The 22,547-nt window shown below is 38.9% G+C and overlaps 1 protein-coding gene across 2 annotated transcripts in view; it reads right to left on the bottom strand.

The window, feature by feature from the left end:
- Positions 1–10,187, bottom strand: part of tnmd (tenomodulin) — a 51,305-nt gene extending 41,118 nt beyond the window's left edge. For both annotated transcript variants that reach the window (XM_084550298.1, XM_084550299.1), the window contains exons 1-2: positions 9,409–10,187; positions 6,544–6,678 (exon numbers count right to left, since the gene is read on the bottom strand). In XM_084550298.1, coding sequence (XP_084406424.1) covers positions 6,544–6,678; positions 9,409–9,456 — 183 coding nt within the window. In that variant the 5' untranslated portion in view covers positions 9,457–10,187. The remainder of the gene's footprint in view (positions 1–6,543; positions 6,679–9,408) is intronic.
- Positions 10,188–22,547: the final 12,360 nt, after the last annotated feature.

The following is a 22,547-nucleotide window of genomic DNA, read 5'->3' as shown; positions in this document are numbered from 1 at the left end:
TGAGCAGGTCCCTGTATGTCATCTTCTACTGCTGGCACAAAACACAACACACTGAGGTTGTTATTTTTTCTTCCTGCAAACCGTTAGTGTTTTCAAACCACGACTACGATCACTCTCAAACCTTAACCACATGCTACCTAATCTTAAAGAAATAGCAATTTGAAGTCTAACCAAATAGTTTCCTTAACCAAAAGCATAATTTAACCTATATTATAATTAAATCTAGCCATGTGATGTTTGTGCCCAGACAAGCAGGTTTTAGGCACAGGCACAGAAAAATGATGTGTGTGTTATTTTACCTAGGACTTGCTTAAATACAACAGTTTTTAATTCATATTTTTTCTATAATTTCTGTATGCTACATACTTACTTTTTGTATTGATTGTTAGTATATCTCTTCTGCTGCTGTAACACTAGATATATCCCCACTGTGGGATCAATATTCTTTACCGCAAAGCATTAGCTTTACACACCTATAATATAAACATATTTTTTACTTCAGAACTAACTACCATCCTCCAGTGACACATCCTTTTCTTTTTTGTAGTGATCGTTGTTATGTTCTTATGGTTGAAACGGAACTATACCAGATTTAAATCACAGTAGGTTAGCCCACGTGTACTGTGACTTATGGCCCCACAACATCTGGAAGGAATATTTCATCATTAATGAGGTTCGTTAACAGCTCTAGAAACGAAGCTGCCGTGCTTACTTTGCTAATTTGCTGTGTCAGCCCTTGCCGTTCCACTGGATGAAAGATCTTCCTTTAAAAGTGGTATTCGTGGTTACATTTATTTAACTGTTTACTTAAAACAGCCTACATAAACTGTGATGTGTGTGAACGCATGTCATCAAAATTAGCCAACTTTTAGAGCTGCCTCAGGTTCTCATTTTCTCAAATTTTAAAAGAAAGGTTATTTTCTAACTAAATTTTACTATTAAAACATTGAGGATTGTGACCAATTGGGCAAACCTACAAAAAGACAGTGTAACCTTTTAATTACAGACAGAGATGCAGCAGAGCACACTGGCATTTTTGAGATTAAGTTATTTCTAAAATGAATGGAAAAACTAATTTACTGGAGTATGTGATGACATAATAGCAATATTTCTGATCTGCAGCCTCAGATATGTTGAGGAAGGGCAGACGAACATAGTATTTCGAGTTTGCTGTTCACTTTACTCTGCTTCAGCATTGTGGCAGTGGATGCACGTCGAAGCTATAAGCGGCGCAGGCTTACTGGGAGAGCGAAAGTGGATGTGAAAGCTCAGTCACATTCTAAATTGTACAACAGAGCAGAGAGTCTACTTGGCAGTCACACTAGTGAGACACTGAACAGAGAGAAACAGAGTATGGGGGGGAAAACGCCATGCATTTATGTTTGTTTACGCACCACACTGTACATACAACATGCTGCACATGAGCTGCTGGTGGAATGGCAAAATGAAGCACTGGCAATTAAGATGCAGATCTTTCCTATGCTCATGTTATTCAAGCTTCTAAAAATGAAATCACAAACAAACTAAAATGCTGTATGACAAAATAAATAACTCCCAGTGGGCTTTGCAGTTGTCATGCTCTCTGTAGCAGTCACATCCCAGGAGAAGGCAATGTCCCACAGCCGCCATGAAGCCTTTCTTCTTCAGGCAATTCACTGGAAACTATTTAAAACAACTCTCTTTTGTTTTTCTCAGTCTGCAACCCCTTCCACCTCCTGACTGTTCCCCAAGTAGAAGGCATAATGCATCATCTTAGGAGAGAGCTTGCAGCGGTCTAATTTAACAGCCAGGGAGAAAACCAGCGGACACCAGCCTGCTAATGAATGAATGAGGCCTGACGTGTAAAACCAGAAAAGATTACAGACTGAGGGGCAGGCCTCCCAATAGCTCCCGCCAAACCAGCTGTTTAGATAAGCCCTGTTACTTCCTCAGAATAGCAATTCCTTCACAACAGAATGAGTAAACAAACTCCTTACACTCCTGAGTGTGAAGACAAGTTTGCATTGTCTTGTTTTATTCCTGGATAAAGCGTCCGCATGACAAGCAGATAGAATCCTATCATGATCAAATCTCGTGTCTCCATCCCCAGTTGCATGTTGACATCTGGACATTGAGGGGACTGTTGGGTATACACCGCGTACAGGCAATAAATAAACAAAGGGGGGCCCGGCCTTGAGAAGCCATACACCTGTGACCAGTGGCAAACCAGCAGGCGCTGCAGTGTTCATTAAAGAAGCCAGGCCTGACAGTGAGGCCTTTAAGAGGCCATCAGGAGCGACAACTCAGCAGCTACCTTGGGACTGGAGAGGGAAAAGCATCAAGGTGAGCAATGCAATTTCAGCTTGAATAATGGAGCACTTTCCTCAGGTTTGACATTCATGTTTTTCTCAGGCAGCTGTGAGCTATTCAAGGTTCCCCAGGAAAAACTGGTTTACAATGTCTACAGATTCACAATTACTATGTGCCTTGCTGCTGGTCTGGAGATAATCCCACTCAAAGTAGCTCATGAATTAAAAATAGCACCAAATATATCAAATCTAATGGTGTGAAAATTTAGATTTGGGACTCTGTGTGCTACAGAGCACAGAAAATATCAACGTCTAGATTTCATTTTTTTTTCTGGGGAATAATTTGTGAAAATAATTCTATTAAGTCAAATTATTCTCACTTTTCTCTTGGATTCACTAGCCAGATTTCATTTTCTCCGAGTTGCTGATGTAAACTGGTAATAACAGAGGATTAATTTACAAGGAGGCAAAATCCCCCAGCGGGACTTGTGGCCCAGAACAATAATGAGCGCATAGTAAACACAAATGTGCCGTAAGCCAAAAGAGAATGCACAGACACCTAATCTACACACTAAAACACACAATGTACACCGATGCATAAGCAATCACGTGTGTGCAATCACAACCAGGCCCGCTCCCTCATATACAAATAAATGCACAGTGGCAGAGCAAATGATGGCAAAGCATCTTCCCAGGCCGCTCTAACAACATATGTTTGTAGGTAATTAAAAGAAGTTCCCAAGTGGTTATCATGTCATATTGAAATACAGTGCACAGAGTAAATGACTTTTACTTTTTTACCTTTCTGTGGTTATTACACAGAGCCAGGTGCATGAGGTCTTGTTGCGTTGTTGAACTGGGAGAACAGAAGAAGTGTTTGCGTCTGTATTCGTCAGAGGTTTTGAATTTTAATTGAAATGCTTAGGTCAATGCACTATGTAATATGTAGTACACAGTGTGTAATATGAGTGTGTTTTAATACAAACTCCTTTTAGTATTTGTATATGGCATTTCAAATGTTACAGTGTTTCTAGTAATAAGATCTGAGACACTTTTAGAGCTTCCTCTGCTTGTTATCTTCAAAGCTGTGGCTTCTCAGATTTGTTAGAGTATCCACTGTGTTAAAAAAGTATGAAAAATACCACAGTTTAGCATCTTTTTTCTAAGTTTAAAATACTTAAAGAGTGTGCGACACCATTTTTTTTTTCATTTAACTAAGACTTTGAAAAAGATCTGACTACAAAAATCTAGTTTGCTTCTCTCACATTCTGTATAATAATAGCTGCCCCAGATCAGAGATGGAGCCAGATCAGAAATGTTTTCTTTACTCACCTCTGCACAGATTCAAAGCTTTATTTTTTAAACGCATACCACTTTTAAAGTGTTTTATACTTAGTTCATAATATGGTCCACATTTAGTATTTGGTGAAGCTTTGGAATTAGACAACGTAAGCGGCAATTCTTCTTCTAACTGGGAGTTTGCATTAATTGAATTGACCCAAAAGACGGTTTACATATCACTGATGTGTTTACTTTATTTTGTTGTTATGGTAAATGTGCCATGAACCAGTTGCCTATCGCTCTATTTTCAACCAAAATGTAACCATTCTGGTCAGATTCTAATTTAACTGTTTACATTGATGCAAGATAAAATTATCCTGTAAGGTACAGGTGTTTACATGCCCCAAAACATCAACCAGAACACAACATTTTAGACATGCGCAAGGTAGTTCTGCATGCCGTGGAGCCTCAAATCTGCTGAAAATATAAAACGCTGAATTTATTCAGTAGTAAAACAGATAGGCCGCTCAAAAACTGACCCACGCTTTCAGTGCCGCTGTCCACATTGATTCCAGCTTTGTTCAACCATTCAAACACTTGTTACAAAATGAAATTGTTTTGCTCCTGCCATGTTTCTGTCCCTCCTGGAAACTAGTCACGTCATCTTATGTTTACCCCACAGCAAACATGCAGAAAAATGATCAGATCATCCTTCTCTGTCCGAGGCTCTGTTCTGACTGAGGTCTTTACATGAAGTATTTTTATCCCGACTGGGCTATTATCAGAAAAATACTGGGGTCCATGTAAACATTGGAGCACACGTGGAGCAATAATAGCATTAATTTGGATATGTTTTATTTTGATCCTTCTGCAAATGGAACTCCAATATTTACTCGTCTTTTTGGCTGCTTCATTATATTCTGCTATCTTTTTCCTTAACAATGTATGCTCGATCAACTTCAGTGGTTTTAACAGGGGCCTTCAGTATTTTGATCAGATACCTTGTGAAAAAATAAGGTGTGTCAGATTAACCAGGCTACTTGTTTAATCAATATTCCATCTGTTAGACTCTGTATCAGCAGATAATATTAAAGAACTCAGATTGGGATCAGTGCCAAACATCTTCGGTACATCCCTAATAAAAATATTGATTAGTCCAGCTTAAACGAATATTCGATGGAATTTCTCTTAAGATAGACCATGCGTACCAAGACTTTCAGGACGATCTTGATGTCTGAATGTGTCTTTGTGCAGGAAACTGGAACTGGGGGAATAATTGAACTCTTAGAAACACGATTACATGAAGAATGTATGTGTTTGTAGCATAAGTGATATATTCCAGATGTTGTAGGGGCTCCCATGGATGTTCTATATTTAAGATAAATTTGAGTTCATCATCAGAATCAAACACACACATACACACTCTGTTTCTTAAAATAGATACCTCCCCATGGCTTCAGATGTTGTGCTCTGCTGCCCAGAGTCCATACATGTAGCTGCCAGATGCTGCTCAGGATTAGCTGGTGAGTTAAAAAGTGTCCTGCTGCGTAGCATCTCCCTTTCGCCAACAGAAGCTACACCGATGCAGGAGAACTCACCCGTCCATCTGCATCCACTGGATCAACTGAATAAAACCTTTACCTTTGGAGTAGTAGTTTCTGAGGACACATACCTGAGTGTTATGTGTCTTATGTGTCTGGGGGCTCCCTTCTCGTTTGACAGACAGGTGGATTGTCTTTTGAAGGTGCTCCATCTTACTCCTTGATGTGGAGGTCAGTCAATGAGCCTCCCCCTCAAGACCCCCATTAAAGCAAAGCCCATTGTCTGCAGGTTTGATATTCATCGCCTGGGCAACCTCTGCCATCAACACGTTTTGTGCCACGTGAAAATGATCACAGCATATTAAAGTGGAAATAATGACTGCTCTACCTCCGGCATGAAATATTTAACAAGGACAAAGGAGATGGCTCAAAGGTGATTCATATCTATGGTGAAAGGAGTGAACGTGGACAATATGGGCCATACAGGAAGTACAGGGCTGTACAGGATGAACCTTGTTCAACCTGAGCTTAGAAGGAAATAGAAAATCCTACGTCAGTGGAAGCAGAAATAGAAGAATGGCTGCAGAGAGAGTTTAAAATTAAGGTTTATTAGCTCTAACAAAGATATTGATATAACGGCATGTGACATCCAGCACACTACACTTCCTTCTGCTCACCTCATGGCATTTAGAGTGCACACAAAGCAGACATGTGAAATTAGCTTTGAAATACGAGTGCTGTTTTTTTCAAAAACATCATTTCATTTTGATTTGCTCTCATTCCCAACTGAGCTCAGAACATATAGAGCATCCAATTTCTGGATGTGAAATTATTGATGTATTTTCCTTCTAGCTTGGGTAAATTAGCTTTTTCCCCACCCCCCTGGGAAAATCGGGGGAAAGGAGGAGAGTGAAAATGTTCTCCATCAAGTGTGATTGAATTGGATTTTACAAGATGAATTGCCAGGACAAGAGTTTATCCCAATTACATTGCCAAGAGGTTTCAGTCCTGCTGCAGCCACTCTGGTCAGCAGCAATTAGGGTCAGCTTTGAGTTATCAAGGTCCGTCACTGCGAGAAAGATCTTTACAATCTGAGCAGAAAGCAGATAAATCCAACAGGCCAAGATTTGCACGAGTAAAAAGTGGTTTGTGGTTTAGGCCAAGAATTTGTGAAATTACAGATCTGACAGCCAAAACATGAACAGAAAAAAACACAGCTGCTTAGTCCATAGCCCAGACATCTTTTAATCTAGTGGAATACAATACAAACTGCAGGGCCGGCCTCTTTCGCTTTGTGTGGCCATCCATTTTCCTCTCATGCACATTTTGTTCTTTGATGTAACCAATATGATTTGGTAATGTGGAAAATCGGGGTGACTTTCATCTGTCTCTCATGAAGACTACACTTACCACAGATGGTGATTTAATCTTACCTTTCCCAGACTGGGACCCCACAGAAACCTCAGGCTGAAAACACAGAGAGCCAGAACCAGGAAGACCAGAGCCAGGACCAGAGCCACTCGCTGGTACATGTGGTATTTGACTTTCTTCTCTTTTCCGGCCTCAACCTACAAACAACAGATGCTCAAAATATTTATACGATATGCAAATTACCCTGATACAATAACAATATTCCTCAGAACACAACTAATTATACTTGCTGGGAGTTGGATTGGATTGATTCAACTTTCATCTGCTAGTTAAGTATAAACAATGGAAATAGAGCTTAGCTGTCCAAAGGACACAAAAGCTTCCTACTTTAAAGCTCATTATTAACATATTATGTCTCCCTTGTCTAACATTGTATGATTGGTTACCCCAGATTTCATTATTTTGTGCTAACAAGATATAATGTGGTATTTAGTGAGCTTTATAGGTGCTGGTATGTGGTATATTATGTTAACGCCACAACAGCAACGCTACACGTTTGCTGTAGTTTCTGATAAGTTGAACTAACTCCGCTGGCTATAGCTTCATAGCTGCTGTGTTTTTCCTAATTTGAATTTCCACTTCTGAATATTTCTTAAAACAATATAAAAAAAAACCTTCATACTGGGCAGAAAAAATCATGTGTCTTTATGATTATTAATTTGTTTTGGCCAAAGATTTAGCTTGCCTGTGACTGCTGTTGCACGTTTGGACTTGATTTTGACTTCTTTTTTATATGCACAGGTTTGTTCTTCAAAATTTTCATTAACGTGCCACATATTTTCTAACGCAAGGGTTCATTTTGTAAGCTCCAACGAACATTTTTTAATTTTCTCTCTTTTTTTTTTTTTTAAGTATATTTATATGCAAGCCAAACACATGCCATTTGATTTGGGCACTTGCTAAAATCTATCCCCCAATGAGAGTACCAACGACAAAAACACAGCCATCCACATGCCAGGCACGGGGAAGAACAAACTGCTACACGTGTCAGAGAGAGGTTACATTTATTAAACTTTTCTTCAAATTAAAACTCTGCTGGCTGTAGTCAATTCCCCAAGCTTAAGGCCACAAATTAATAAAGACTGGCTTTTGTTCCACCAGAGCTCCAGCAGGGAGAAAATTAAAGCTACTCATTCATACTGGACCACTTTTGAAGGTCTCAGAGGACAACAGAAAAGCAGATATGTAAAAAAAAAAACTGAACCAACTTCAATTATCAAAACTGGTGTTGCTTATCTTTTAAAGTGATGATAAAGCAGCTTTGGTTTTCTATTGTGGCTGAGGTTGTTACTGTAGTTAAGCTTTGGTAGATCACTTTAACATACTGCAGTTTTAAAATAATATCTTTGAATAATAGTTTACTTTTTTTGAACTGTTTAAAAAAGTGTTTAAAACTGTTTAAAAAAAGTAATTAACCATAACAGTCCTCTGCGTATTTTAAAAATACATAATGTAGGTGACATGACCAACAACAATGATAAATGCAGAGTAATGTAAGGGAAGGACAGAGGATGAATTATTCAAGATAAAACCTTAAAATCTATTACTTTTAATTAAATCTGCACTGCCATTATTGTTGACTTTTTATATATCAGAGACAGTAGTCTCAAAAATGTGAGGTACATCAAAGTATTGTACATTCCAGATAAAAAACAGAGGGCTGCAGTCAAGAGAGCCAGAAATTCCTCACGCTCAGAGAGAAGGAAAAGAAGGTGGCTGAAATCCTCTGCTCTCTTGTGGCAGGTTGCATAAGCAGTGGAAACTTAACCGGAGGACAAACTCTCTCTGCCTGTGCTTTGAATATTGAAGGCTCAGAGGAAGAGGTGGGATAGAGAGGCAGACAGACAGGCAGACAGACAGACAGAAATAAAGGCATGGATGGAGACTGAGTGAGCAGTCTGAGTGCACAGCAGCCGCCAACTAGCGTTTAAAGGTTTAGGAGTTCAGAATCAGCCAGGCAATTCCTCCTGAGCTTTGTGAGGAAGAGTGCCTGGAGCCCCCTGCTGTTATCATGCAAAGAAGAAGCACTTTCTTGAGAAAACAACAGGAAAAAAACACACGTTGCCGACATAACCAACAAGCAGAGGCAGTGGTTTATCACCCTGGGCCACACTCGTATAAGCATTTGAATTCTGTTAAAAGCTAGTCTGAAATGAGGTGCCACAGGGGATTTCTTAATCATAACCATTCTCCATCCATCACTTACAGGTTACTCATGATGAGTATCCGCTTAACGGTCCCCCCTTTCTTTAATACCTATTTTTTTTATAGGCACATATATAAATATATATACAGATATAGATATAAAGACACTGCTGTGAAGATATTCGACCCTGTAGCCCTATACTTTGCAAGTTCTGCAACAAATTAAATATGTGAGAAAGAAGAAAAAGCTCAGTGCCAAAACTCCTTCCTCTCCTCTCCACAAAAATAAAATCTGATATAAAGATAATTTGAGGTGTCAATTTCTGTGCTCCTTTCATTTGAGAAGATATTGTACATATAAGGTGAATATAAAATGGTCCAGGTGAGACCACGCATAAGATTGGAAATAAAGGAAGGAAGCCAAGGTGCAAAGCCAAAGAGACTTAGCTGGAAAATTTAATATTCTGGAGACTGTGATCACTCTCCAAAAGATCAAGCAATGCTTCTTTTTGTTTCCTAAAAGGCAAACTTTTGACACATTTAACTTTAGCTTACAGTCAAATATACACTCCCATGAATTTTCTCTTTTTGCACCACTTCTACTGCCACTTAATTTAACGAGCCCTAAAGTTTTAAGGGGGCTGACACAATGAATGATGGAAATTATTTTAAACGGTTCGTGCGGTGCAGTAAATCAAACATAAAAAGAAGAGTCGACTCACATCTTTCCACAGAATCTGTTGACTGCTGGACTGACTGCTAGCCTCCATGATGCAAGCCCACAAGAGGAATCTTTCTTATCCACTTAGCTGGGGGAAAATACTCACGCTCTGCAAGGCAACGAGCCCTAGCTTCATTCCTTTGCTGTAATTTGGGAGTGTGCTGAAGGGGAGGGAAGTTTCAGATGGAGTGGAATTACTGAAACATTTGTGATACCCATTAAAAGGAAGGCAGATGTCTCTCCTGCCTGCCTGCCTGCCTGCCCCCGTTTCAAAGTTGGAAGCCCATAAATGATTTCAGGCTGAAAGACCAAAGCCTCTGTTGAATAAATTCCATACTGTAGTGTTTCCTCCTCGGCTGACACAAACTTTGTGTGTAACAAATTATTATATAATTGTGCCTAGATGTGTGTAGGTCCACCATGTAGGGAAAAACATATCTTTCCAGTATTATTGTTTTGAAGTATTTGGAAGAGTTCAAATATTCAAGTACCTTCTCTTTGTTTTTCCTCAACAAAATCAGGTTTAGTAAGCAAGAGCTGAGTAGACTGAATAGCAGCATAGCAAAAGAAGCAACCTTGTAAAATGACAGTAATTTCCACTTGTGCACATACAGAAGGAAGAAAGGAATAAAGCAAAGAGAAGAAGAAATTTACAGGTCAGCTCCAGGCATACTGCAAGACACAGAATTCTATTACATCTATCCCTCCATTTCTGAAAATCTTAATCTATAAATATGCAAATGTGGTCCGTTTCAATAACTAACCACCTCAGCTTTTGTAGTTTCACTGGAAGTTTCAAATCTCAATCTCAATCAAAGCTTATGCATGTTACCTTCTGGACCCTGAAGTCTAGTTGTGGCAAGATAAAATCCTACCTCAGATTTAAGGTGAGCACGGAGAAATTTGCATTGATCGTTCTGCACAGCGAAGCTCAGATAAATTTAAGTAACAATGAGTGAAACAAATCTTTGGCTGGAGAGGAGAAACTGATCATTAAAAACCCATGTTTCCTTTTTGTTTACATTCCGTGTGCAAGTCTTTATAGAGGGAAGTCCCTCTGTTGTTGTTGTTGTTTTTTTAAATGCAATTAGTAGTAAAACCATTTTAAGGGCTCACAAGGGAGAGGTTAAATAACACATGCAGCATCTGAAGCTTCTCGTCTATTGGCACCCTCGTAACTTTATACCGCTCTTGGCTAGCTTAATAACGCTATCTGATAGTAGTTATTTTTCTCAGCCACACAGTGCACAGTGCCATTAATAGCGTTTGAAAATGTCACTGTGACTCAGGATGTGATTGCATCTAGTTTTTTTTTTCCTTTGGTCAGGAAATTTACCATGCCTCAGTTTGTGTTTTTTATAGGTTCAGTTTTTAGCACCCCGTGGCTTGTACACAATAGTCTTTGAGTAACCTCGAGTCGAATGTTGTTTCTAGCCACTATATATTTATCACTAGGATTGCTATGACTCATCTGTACAGAAAATCAGGAAATAAAGAAAGCATATTGTGCTGATAGCATTGGAGAAATAAGACCTAGGGCATCATTATGTTTTCTGAAAAATGACAATCTTTACCCACAATAGAAACATATGAATCCTATAAACGTATGAAAGAACAACAGTTTTTAAATTGTAACTGTACTAATGATCTAGGTGCAGTTCAGGTTTGGCTGCTCAAACTGTCCATGAGGTAAATAAAGAGTTGTTAATTTTAGATCCGAGGCAGGATGCAAACACCCTTTCTTTCTGCTTCACTACACAGTATTAGCCACACTGCTTCTTGCATTGGCAGTAAACACTGGCCCTGGATTTAAATCAGGAGATACAGAATCGTCCAATGTGGATGTAATTCTGTGCTGATTTCCCCTTGTTTCTTTCCGGTCACAAACAATGGCTTGATAAACTTTTGAGCCTGTTGTTTACATGCTGCTGCCTCATTCCCCGTACGCCGACATGCAGATTGGATTTGGTGCGTTAGATGGAGGTACGGTTATTTGGTGCCGTTTGGGTTCAGGTGCGCTGCTGTCCCACAGGGTTAAACAAGTTTCCAAGTTCACAGAAAACTCATACATTTTGCGAGGGTAAACTCAATACAGCAATTCAGAAAGCAGGAAAGTCTCTCATCTAATGGCTAAAGAGACTATTTACTAGAATCAGAATAAACTTTGAAATTTACTGGGTTGTATTATGTGATAATACAGCCCATGTACTGGGTTGTATTATGTGATAATACAGCCCAGTAAATGCGAGGAAGTCACAGAGGAACAGACACTAATCGGGAACACTATAGTAGCTGCTGAATAACTCAGAATTGCAGAGTAATAACTGTAAGTTAAATAAGACCGCACACTCATATACGATTTTATTGTTTTGTATTGCATTTGCAGCTCATTTTGGTCAATGGTTGTGTTTTCTAACTTTGTAAAATTGCCTCTTGTTGAAAGTGTTTTCTAAAAGGGCGTATACACAGGAAGAGACTAGCAGCAATGTGGCGACGAGAGAGCATGTGACAGGACACGTGACGTGGACGTGTACCTAGTTGAACTAATCTCAACTTTGAGGAAACGTGATACAGGCAATGTCCAATGAAAGCAAGGGATAAAGCTGACTGACATATGACACAAAGCGTTTTCCGTCAAGAAAAAGATCATCCATGATTTTGATTGTTACCACAAATTTAAAGCGCTTATATTGGGCTTGGAGTGTCAGGTGAAGCCAGCTGAACCTGCAGGACCGCTTAACGTCATTTTTATGTTTTGCTTGTTTCACTTGGAAATATTTGGGGTGGGAAATACACAAGAGGGTTACCTAGGCAACCAAAGCCAGGAATGCCCACTAGCGGCCGACTGTCGCCTACAAAGAGATGGGCCATGTGTGAATGTGTGCTTGTGTTTTGTCGACTTTATTTTATGTCACAGGGCCACTATATAGACACAGACCAGACTATCTTTACATTATGCCACCTGTTCCCTTTCCTTTAAGACAAGAAACACACAATAATTAGTTTTTTAGCATATCCCAAGGGAGGGAAAGATGAAGAATCAAACCAGCTGTGATTTATACAAACCACCTGTCAGTCTGTGCACATGTCATCTGAGATGGCACACGAAGCAAATGCAAAAGAGTGTGAAAACATTTTTTCAGGTAATTCCAGTTTATTAGAACCACAATTTCGCCTCCTAAAAGTTCCACTTCACACTCGATTTACAGGAGTGAAAAACGGTGGCTCGGTCAATACCAGCTGAGGTGGAACATTCCGGGTAAAATTGGTCAACCTGCAAGCCTTTAGTGTGGCAGGCAACATTTGAGCACATATTAAGTCTGTCAGATCTGATAGCTGCGGGACCTCGTCAGCTTTTTCCCATTGATATAAATCTTCACAATTACTGTGACATTTTGCTTGGGTAAATCAAGTGGCGGGTCTTTCAGGAATAGTGTTGTGTCAGCAGCAGTGTTGAGCATCCTGGGACCCTCATTCCCCCGATAGCATTCAGCACCAGGCTGGGGCTTTGACACCCACAGAATAGAATAAACAGCAATTTAGTTTAGAGTGTATACCAGATACTCACAGATTAGAGCAGAGGTTGATGGGAGCAGCTTTAGCAAACCAGGAAGAATCTCAAAATAAACATCCACTCTATCGTCCTCATGCTTCAGCCCTGATAGTTTTGATAGGAATTTTTCTCTTTTGTAAGTTACTTTCGCAAACACAGATTGAGCGCTGTGACCAACAGCGTGGCCCATTACAAGTACAACAGACCAAGTTGGATTCTGTGAGTTTTGTTTTTGTTATATACAAAGACCCATCTCTGTCAGACAACAGTAGTTCTGCTCAAAATGACTTCTTCTTCTGCAGGCCTGCGCTGCCTCTATTATATTTTCCGTTATTTTGCAGTGGCCATCTGGAAAAAAGATGTTCCTTGTTTGCTTTTTTTTAAACTCTTAAACCAGCCTCTAAAGCCTTTCTGAGCTTCTGTCACTCCCACAGATTTCCCACGTGCACATCCACTTTCATTAACAGCCCCTTCCCACATGAAGGGAGACTGTCACAGCTAAAGAAAAAAAAAGATGCAGAAAGAATATGTGTAAGAGAGATAGAAATATAGAAAAAAGGGAACAGTTTGAACAGAGAATTTGTTTCTTACATGCTCTGTTGTTTCTCTCATACAGACAATCCAAAAAAAAAAAAAGCATCCTCTATGGATTGAATTCTGCTTTTGAGTACAGAAATGGGGTCCGTCCAGGTCAAATGTGACACGTAATCCTGTGTGATTTGATTATCCGCCTCCTGCCTCAATGCGGCTGTACCACCTCCGTCTGTTATTGCAGGGGAAGGAGAGCTGGGGCAGAATGGGTTCATCATGAAGAGGCAGTCACGGATCCTTGCCTGGTCTAGACGAAAAATCTGAGAGCTTCCATCCGTCATCTTTCGGGATTCTCCTCATGCTTCAGTGACTGCGGGAAGGAAGTGTACCTCTGCACAGGAAGTTTCTGCAGAGCTCTGTTTCCCAGGAGTCGCTCAGCTCTTCAACAGAATGTAGCAAAGGCCTGACAAACCATGCAGACATACTCCAGCAAGTTGTGTAAAGTGCAAAACACTCAGGGAGCACTGGCAAAGTAACAACATTTCCTGGTGAAATTCTGACACTGCTCTTAATGCTCCTCACAATATAATACAGTATTTAACTTATATTACCATTGTGGTGTCGGGGGCTGCTTACATTATCTACAGTCCTCTTATTATCTATAGTTATCTTTAACAGTATATACACATATGATATATGTCGAACAAGACATTACCCCACAGTGGACTGAGAGAAACATGTCAGACCATAAATTACATGAAAGTATTCAAATACAATCTTTTCATTTTAACCAACCAGTGTGTATAAATGTGAAACTGCACGTGTCAATACAAAGCAGCACAGACTTGTTCTAGTTCAGCCTCTGTTGTGAGTTTGTTAATTCACTCTATAACTTGCAGTAGCTGATGTTTTGGCCATCTGTGGTAACGGAAGCTAGCTATAAACACAGCACTGACATATTATCACCTTTTAAGTTGATATAGAAACTAGACCAAAGGGAAACATCTGTCTTAGCCTTAGCTGCTAAATGGTCCATATGTTCACCAGCTAGCTGCTAACTTTGTTTGCCTGCAGTTTGAAAGGAACTTGGTATGTGGGGCTTTCATTTACTACCTGTTGGAGCTGGAAACAAAAAATCGTGGCTAAAGCAAAAAATTAAAAATTAAAAAAAATTAAAAAAAATAGTGGCCCAAAAACCAAACGAAGAGCTGAGAGTAGCTGTATGGACTTGAGGGTAGCTGCAGATGACATACCTCTGTGGGTTTATCATAACAAGTAACACCTGTCAGATAGAAGCACTCATTAATAATAACAGTGATTAAAGCCATTTTGTGTTGCAAGTCTTACCCCTACAACAGATCAAAATTCAGAAGACATTAATGAGGCAAATGTTTTGGGCCTTCCTTAAAAAGGGCCCAATGGAGGCCACTTATAAAAGCGTATATTACAGTGATAACCATAAACCTCCTTAAAGGTACCATACAGAGCACTGCCTCTGCCTCTAAAACAGTCCAGTGGAGTGTCTTCTGCCTTTATAGATAGAAACAGTCACATTTAAGGGGTTGTCTTTCAGAATGTGAGTGTTCTGCTGTGCAAGGTCATTATGCAACTCAATTACCAAATAACATTTTTGGTTAAAATATTTTTTTGTATTTGTGGGGAAGAGATGCATTATGAATTCTAGTTATTAAAGACTCCCTGACAGTGCATTGTCAAAGTTATGAAATGAGGTCATTCAAACCATTTTATCATAAAGCCAGATGTCCATCAGTAAGAACCAAATTATGAAATGCGAATAGAAAATGTGGTTATAAACTACTATAAAGAGGAGTTAGAAGGATCACGATGCACCATCTGTAAAGAGTTTACTTGACATACTGAGGAAGTAGGTGAATAGGAATGTGGATTATGGCGCTGCAAATCTTCCCCAGGTTTATACATTCATTTCCCAAATCGCACCTTGAGAGTAAAGCTACTTGCTGGGGGATTTTCTCAATTTCTTGCTTGATGGGACAGGTGTATTTACTTACATAATTGTATTCCTCATCCAATTTATAATGCGATTAAATATTAATACAAATCTGAGTTTGAAGAGAGGTAGATCTGGGAAAATTATCTCAACAGCAACATTGTGAAATTGTTCTTCTTGCTTTGCAACTTTTTCCAATCATCCATAAAGGGAACAGAGGCATTGAAAGAGAAAATATGCTGCTTCTTAGGATGCATTGAAAATCATATTTCAACAAACAAAGCACTCTGAGTGAAAGATAAAAATAGGTGCAGGTATTTTTCACTGTGATGATCTTGACTCGTCTTGGCTGAGCTTTGTTTAGTTAGTAGCAGAGCTCTCTGGGGGAACATTGAGTGGTGTAGTCAAAGTGGAACTCTCCTGAATGAGATTTGAGTGTCAAGTCCCCAATATCCCAGCATGTGTGCCGCAGAGTCAGACAATAGAGCCAAACACAAGTCATAGCCAAATCGTAATTACCTCTGCACCCTGCAGAAGCAGACCAATTGACTCCTCTAGATGAATGACAACAGGTAAAGGGCAGTGATTAGCCGCAGGCCTCAGAAGCTTTGTTTGGTGCAGAGGGAGAGGAAATTCTCTATATAGGGCAGAAGATATGCTTCACTTATTACACTCTTATTATTTTTTTGACTTATTATGGGCACAATTCTGCTCAGTATTGGAAACTTTGCTTCTCATGGTTGGCTGGTGGTGCACAGGCAGTCTAGTACATCCAGATAATATATCAAACGTGTTGTTTTGAGACAGCGTAGCTTCATGACAGATTATCTACTAATTTAACACACTGTAAAGATTTATAATACCTAGAACTGATTAATATTGAATAACATACCATAATGTTTGTTTTTCTGGACTGACTCAGAGTGTGCCATTAGTTTTTAAAAAGTGACAATAATTCAGCTGCAACGAGCACAAACAGACAAACAATCCTTGAAAAACGAGACTCTGCAGTCTGCTGGGTTGTATAAGTGGAAAACAGTGGTGGTTTTGATTTGAGAAAAAAAAAAAAAAAGAGGTAAGCGTGCAGAGGATTTAAAGATAAATTCTATCTTTACATCTTCATTTAGCCAGACTGACAGTTCAGATTTGGTGTTGAGAAAATAAACTATTTACTTCAGGTTGACGGTGAGAGACAGAAGCCTAATTACAAACACCCAGAGGATAAAAAATGTACAAATGTGAATAAATCACGTCTGAGCCAATGCAATTAAGTGCTACCTAATCTAAATGAAATGAGGAGATATCTGTCATATTCATCAATAAAGGAATTTATAACTCAGCTTCTAATTATTTGTACCTGTTATTGGAAACAAAGGAGTAATCAATCTCAATAGTCATAAACAGGACTCCGTCTGTTCTGCTTTACGTGGCATTCAAGTCGCTGAACCCTTTAAGTTGTTTTCCACTTTGCATCCTTTTCCTCCTTTTCAGAGCTAGACCATTTTCTTGTCAGTCATAAAACATTAATAAAATGAATTACGATCAATGGCAGTGTAATGATTCATTCTGTACATGGCTCCATTAATTATGAGTTATGCTGATTCAACTGCATCCATCTGGTAAAATAAAGAAACTGAATGAATCCCTTCAGCAACAATCAATATGAAATTATTTAAACTCAACCAATCATGACTCTTTAAAATGTTGTTGAATATTATTATTATTTTTTTCCTGAAACACAACACAGCAGCGAGTCATTGGATTTATTTTCTAATTATTTGTATGTGTGTTGACAGTTTGTGTGGTTGCTGCTTTGCTCCTTCTTCTTTGGCCACACACTTTAGACAGCGCCATTATTTGATTTTACTCCAAGGTTACCTAATGGACTTCCCCAAAATAATATTTCACATTTTTATATTTACAGTGTAACATGAAATGGGTCGCTCACAGAACTAAAATCCCTCTAGCACCAGTTCTATGTAGCTTTATTGTGTCTTTTAGCTGACCGCTTTGGTTCTGCTCTGAAGCATTACTGCTTTGGTTCACTCCAGTCAGTATTTTTGAGTGTTTTTACCCTCCATAAACAACAAGACACAGTGACAAAATTAGCAGATAGCTGGTTAACATACAGTAGAACATTTAGCAGCTTAAGAGACCGAATCTTTTCTCCGGAGTTAGAGCAAAAACATGGCTAAAAGGAGAGTCACTCTCCAACTTTTGAATAGTTACATACTGTGTCAGTGTTGTGTTTACAGCTTGTTTCTCTTCCCTTACATAGCAAGAAATCTGGTCCAGTACTGTTGCGTTTCTATTCAATAAAAGGCTGAAATATGTTTTAAGGACTTACTGTAAGTATTTGGACAGTGTTTTGTTTTTCTGTCTCTCCTTCTGCACATTCAGTTTGAAAAAAAAAAAAAAAAACTGATATTACATTAAAGTGCCATGTGTCAGCTTTTATTTGAATAGGTCTCCATCAGTGTAGAAAGAACTGTGTGGGGGATGCAGCCCTTTAAACAAATGGTTCCTCGACACATGGTAGACATATGAAGTCAAGCAAAACATCAAAGTGAAGAATATGCAGGCAATGACTACCTGAAGAGTCCAACCTATAAACGCCAGCAGACGCTTTGCATCTTCCCTGGTCACGTTCTCCGAGGCCTTCACTGCTGCAGTCCTCAGCTTTTACTTACTACCTTTAGTCTGCTCTTCAGGATGTGGAATGTATTTACAATTGGATTAAGACGAGTAGACTTGACCAGTTAGGGATATTCCACCTTTTCACCCTGAAATTCTTCTTTGGTTGATTTGGTCGTGTACTTACGATTGTTTGCGTTCTGAATGATGAAATGTAGTACAGTTAGGTTTGACACGGCTCAACCTGAGCGCACACAATGTTCCTGTATTCCTCTGCATTCATCCTTTTTGCTTTTGTCAGTAGTGAAATTCTTAATAAATACCTAACAAAAAAGCCCCAGCTCTTTGAAATGTGAGCTTTTATGCTTTAGGCCATGGGCTTTTGATACAGGTTGATTTTTATCTCATTAGTCCAAAAAATACTTTTTATTTCTTTGTGACCTTTCTAGTCGTATGGTTTCCTTGGTTTTGCATCTCCTTGTGAATCTTCTGAGTCTTCTGTTGATCACTGACAGACAAGTTCCTTTTGAACCCTTGCATATTATATTGCACACACTTCTTTTTCAACATTTAATTCTTAAGATTTCACCAGGTTTGTAAAGTTACATTGCAAATAACATTATGATATTTAACTGCTTATTCACTTCTCTCTTTTCCTAGAATTATTCATAATAATGCATAATTCTCCATATATGTCAGATCAACAGACAAGGCAGTCGGACATATGATATGCTATTGCATTTTTACTTGAAAGATATAGAAATTTTGATAAATTAAATTGAACCATGTCAGAGCTGACTATGACTAATGAAATCAACAATAATAAAAAAAAAATCTTGACTTGAATAATCAATATATACGGACATCAGACTATTTACCATCCTACAAACATTTAAAGCCACACACAGTCATTGAAAGTGCAACATTTTTTATCACTTTAAAATCTCCCACATCTTTCTGTGGGAGATTTGGTGAGAATGATCTGCTTGAAGCGTAAACCAATGTGATGCAGCTGGCACAATGTGTGAAAGTGAACGCTGAACTACTGAAGTGAACAAGGATTAAATGATCTTTGAAAACATCTTCTGCTGTGATATCACCATTACACCTGTTGGGCTGCGAAAGCAGGCTCACACGGTGACTCTCAAACTGTGATCTTACATCTAGCATCTAGCAAAGCAGTAATAACTGTGATAATGGGATCTTAGATCTAAAGTGATAATGCAGTGTAATGAATGTATGCAATCTGTTGCCAATCTGTTATCATTCGTTCTGAACAAAAGGCTCCTCTATGAGATAATACAGGCAGAGTGTACACACATGATGCTTTAATTGGATTATAACATGGAGCTATCAGTACCTGTAATCTTAATCCCCTGCAGAGGACCCATCTGGATCTCCAGTGCCAAAAGTAAACAAGTGTTAGCTAAATGATGCTAATAATCTCGTGGAAAGAAACGGTAAAATAGGACAAGTTGAACAGCACACAGAACATTAAACCCTGCAGGGTTTAGGAAAGTAGGATAAGTAGCAGCCACGCAGAGAGCTCCTGCAAAGGGGCTTCATGGGAAGAGGGAAGTGGTTCCTAAGCAACTGTTCGCTGTAGGGAAGCGCTGAGATCCTATTGAAAACTGGACTATTATGAGAATTACCCCCCCCCCCCCCCCCATCTCCCCCCCCCCCCATCTTGTGCAGTTAAGCACATATTAACAGGCACATTGACAGAATTACAGCATATTAAAATGAAGCATTATTCATTTAATTCTACAATATCTTAAATTTCCTTTAAAATGTCCCTTAAAAGTAGCCGTTGCAGGGTACGTACTTCTAAATACTGCCTCTGAAGCCAGCCTGAAAAGTGAAGCAGCAGGAGTATTACGACTTTAAACAAGGAATTAGTATAAGAAAGAGGGTCTGTATTATTGTTGATCTAACAAGCCTTTTAAATAGGTCTGTGTTTTATCCAGTAAAGGTCAACGTTAAGTCAGGTCTCTTGAGGTTGAGTGACGTGAGCCAAGGCGGAGCAGTGAACAACAGTGGCAGAGATGGAATTAACAATGTTGTCTTTGCTAATGAAGATGTGCCTTTTGATACTGCAGATTTCAAAGGGAAACAACCAACTGCACTTAGAGCAGACTCTATCTGACCTTTCATCTGATCTATCCACTGTTTCCTCTGGTTGAGAAGTAAAATGATACAAAGAGACAGAGACTCAGAGTCATTGCCGTGTCTCAGATATTGTATTCACTATAGGAGGAATCATTCAGATATTTTACTTAAAGAAAACATTAAATTCACTTTTCACAGTCAGTAAATTACACAGAGTCACTTCATTCATATATTGAACCTTAGAAAATCCATCAGTTCTGCAAATCTTAAATGTAGTGTAGAAAAATGTGAAGCTGAGTTGTGAAATTGTTAGCAGATAATGGAACAGCGGTAAGGCAAGTTTGTGCTCAGTATGTGTGTATTTCCTTAAACTCTACCACTGTTTATTATTTATTCTTCCACACTGGTGATGGCTGCAGCTCGAGGCTTTATGTTTTTGAGTCGTCTGTCTGTGCATATATACAGTTGTGCTCAAAATAATAGCAGTCCAACATCACTAACCAGACCAGTCATGGTTTTTGGTAGAAATTATATTTCTATATGGCAAATAATTTACTAGTAGGTGTAGTAGAGTAACAGAAAACTGACAGACCCAACAGTCGTGACATACATGCTGCTGATTCTGTGTAATTTAATCATTAGTTGAACAGGGCGTGTTCAAAATATAGCGGTGTGGAGTTCAATTAGTGAGGTCATTCATTCTGTGAAAAAAGAGGTGTCAAAGGCTGATTATAGAAATGCTGGTTATAGAGCATTTCTCTCTGAAAATCTGAGTAAAATCTGGCTCCCAGTATGTTTTAGAATCGACTTCAAGGTCTTATTGATTACTTTTAAAGCTCTTCATGGCTGTGCCCTGGACTACATCGCAGACCTTTTAGCACCATACGGGCCGGCACGTACTGTGAGATCCTCAGACAGAGGACTACTGTCTGTTCCAGGGGCCCGGCTGAAAACAAAAGGTGACAGTGCGTTCACAGTCAGGGCTCCACGGCTGTGGAATAAGCCTGAGGAAATCAGGTCAGCTGACTCTGTGAACTCTTTCAAATCGCTACTTAAAACATACATTTATCGGAGAGCCTTTCTTGGTCTGACTTCAGTTTTTAGTGACTTGTAAGGGAGTTCATGTTCTTATTTGTTCTCAACTCTATGGTGTTGTGTTTTTCTTTTAACTGTTCTAACATTCGTTTTATGTGCCTGCTTTTAAATTGTTAATTCGTTTTTAATGTTTTTGTGAATCACTTTGTAATGTTGATTTGAAAAGTGCTATACAAATAAAGATATTATTATTTTCCCCATTGTGGGACAAATAAAAGTTTTTCTTACTCTTATTCTTATTCTAAAATGGGTTGTTCCAGACATTGCTCAGAAGAACAGTGCACTTTGATTGAAAAGTTGATTAAAGAGGGGAAAACATCAAGTGTAGAAAATGTTAAGCTGCTAAGCTAAAGTGATCTCATATGCTTTAAAATGGCAACCAAAACCAGACAGACGTGGAAGACAATGGAAAACTTTGAATGGATCGAAGAATAACCACAATAGCAAAGATTCAGCCAGTGATCAGCTCCAGAGAGATCTGAGAAGGTCTAAAGTTACCTGTGCAGCAACAATTAGAAGACACTTATGTGAAGTTATAGGAGTTATGGAGTGGCCAGCCCAATCCCAGAATGTGGAATGTTCCCAATAGATTTGCATACATGAAAATAAAAACTGTTGTAAGGATTTTGAGCTTTACTCACTTTTTTTAAACATACTGCTATTATTTTCAACACAACCGTGTTGTCCGCCGACGCCATCTTGTGCGCGCACTGTCTCAGGAACACAGAGACAGATTCCTGTGACCCAAGAAAGCTTTTGTTTTGGCTGTAAATCAAGAATTCATACATTCATACAGCTTCATACACAAACGCCAATCAAGATATAATTATGAAGGGACATTATTTTTATCCAGAAAGTCAAATGTAATGTTTCCTAAATTACATGTATTTAGTTTATTCAAAGTATTCTCTATATATTCATTTTTTTTGTATTCATCATAAAAGTTTTTACTACAGACATAAATATAGTGTGGAGTGAACTGGAAAATGTTTTTGTTTTTTTTAACGTTTGGCCTCAGTAAATTGAGCTCGGCGCTTTTATACTCTGGATTTTTTGCTGCATTACTCTGGCACTGCTTTTGGCAGCAAAGTACAGTTTTGCTGTGACGGTTTATGAGAGCATCTGCTGAAAGATTCCCTGCAACTTTGATTGAAAGCATCTGCAGAAACGTCCAGCAAAGAACTTACAAACCAGCTGCATACTGTAGGTGCCAGTTTTGAACCTGGACCAGGGCGTGATCAATACTTCA

Source organism: Chelon labrosus (genome assembly GCF_963514085.1).
Source record: "Chelon labrosus genome assembly, chromosome: 8".
Taxonomy (NCBI): Eukaryota; Metazoa; Chordata; class Actinopteri; order Mugiliformes; family Mugilidae; genus Chelon; species Chelon labrosus.
This window is presented reverse-complemented; position numbering and strand designations above follow the sequence as displayed.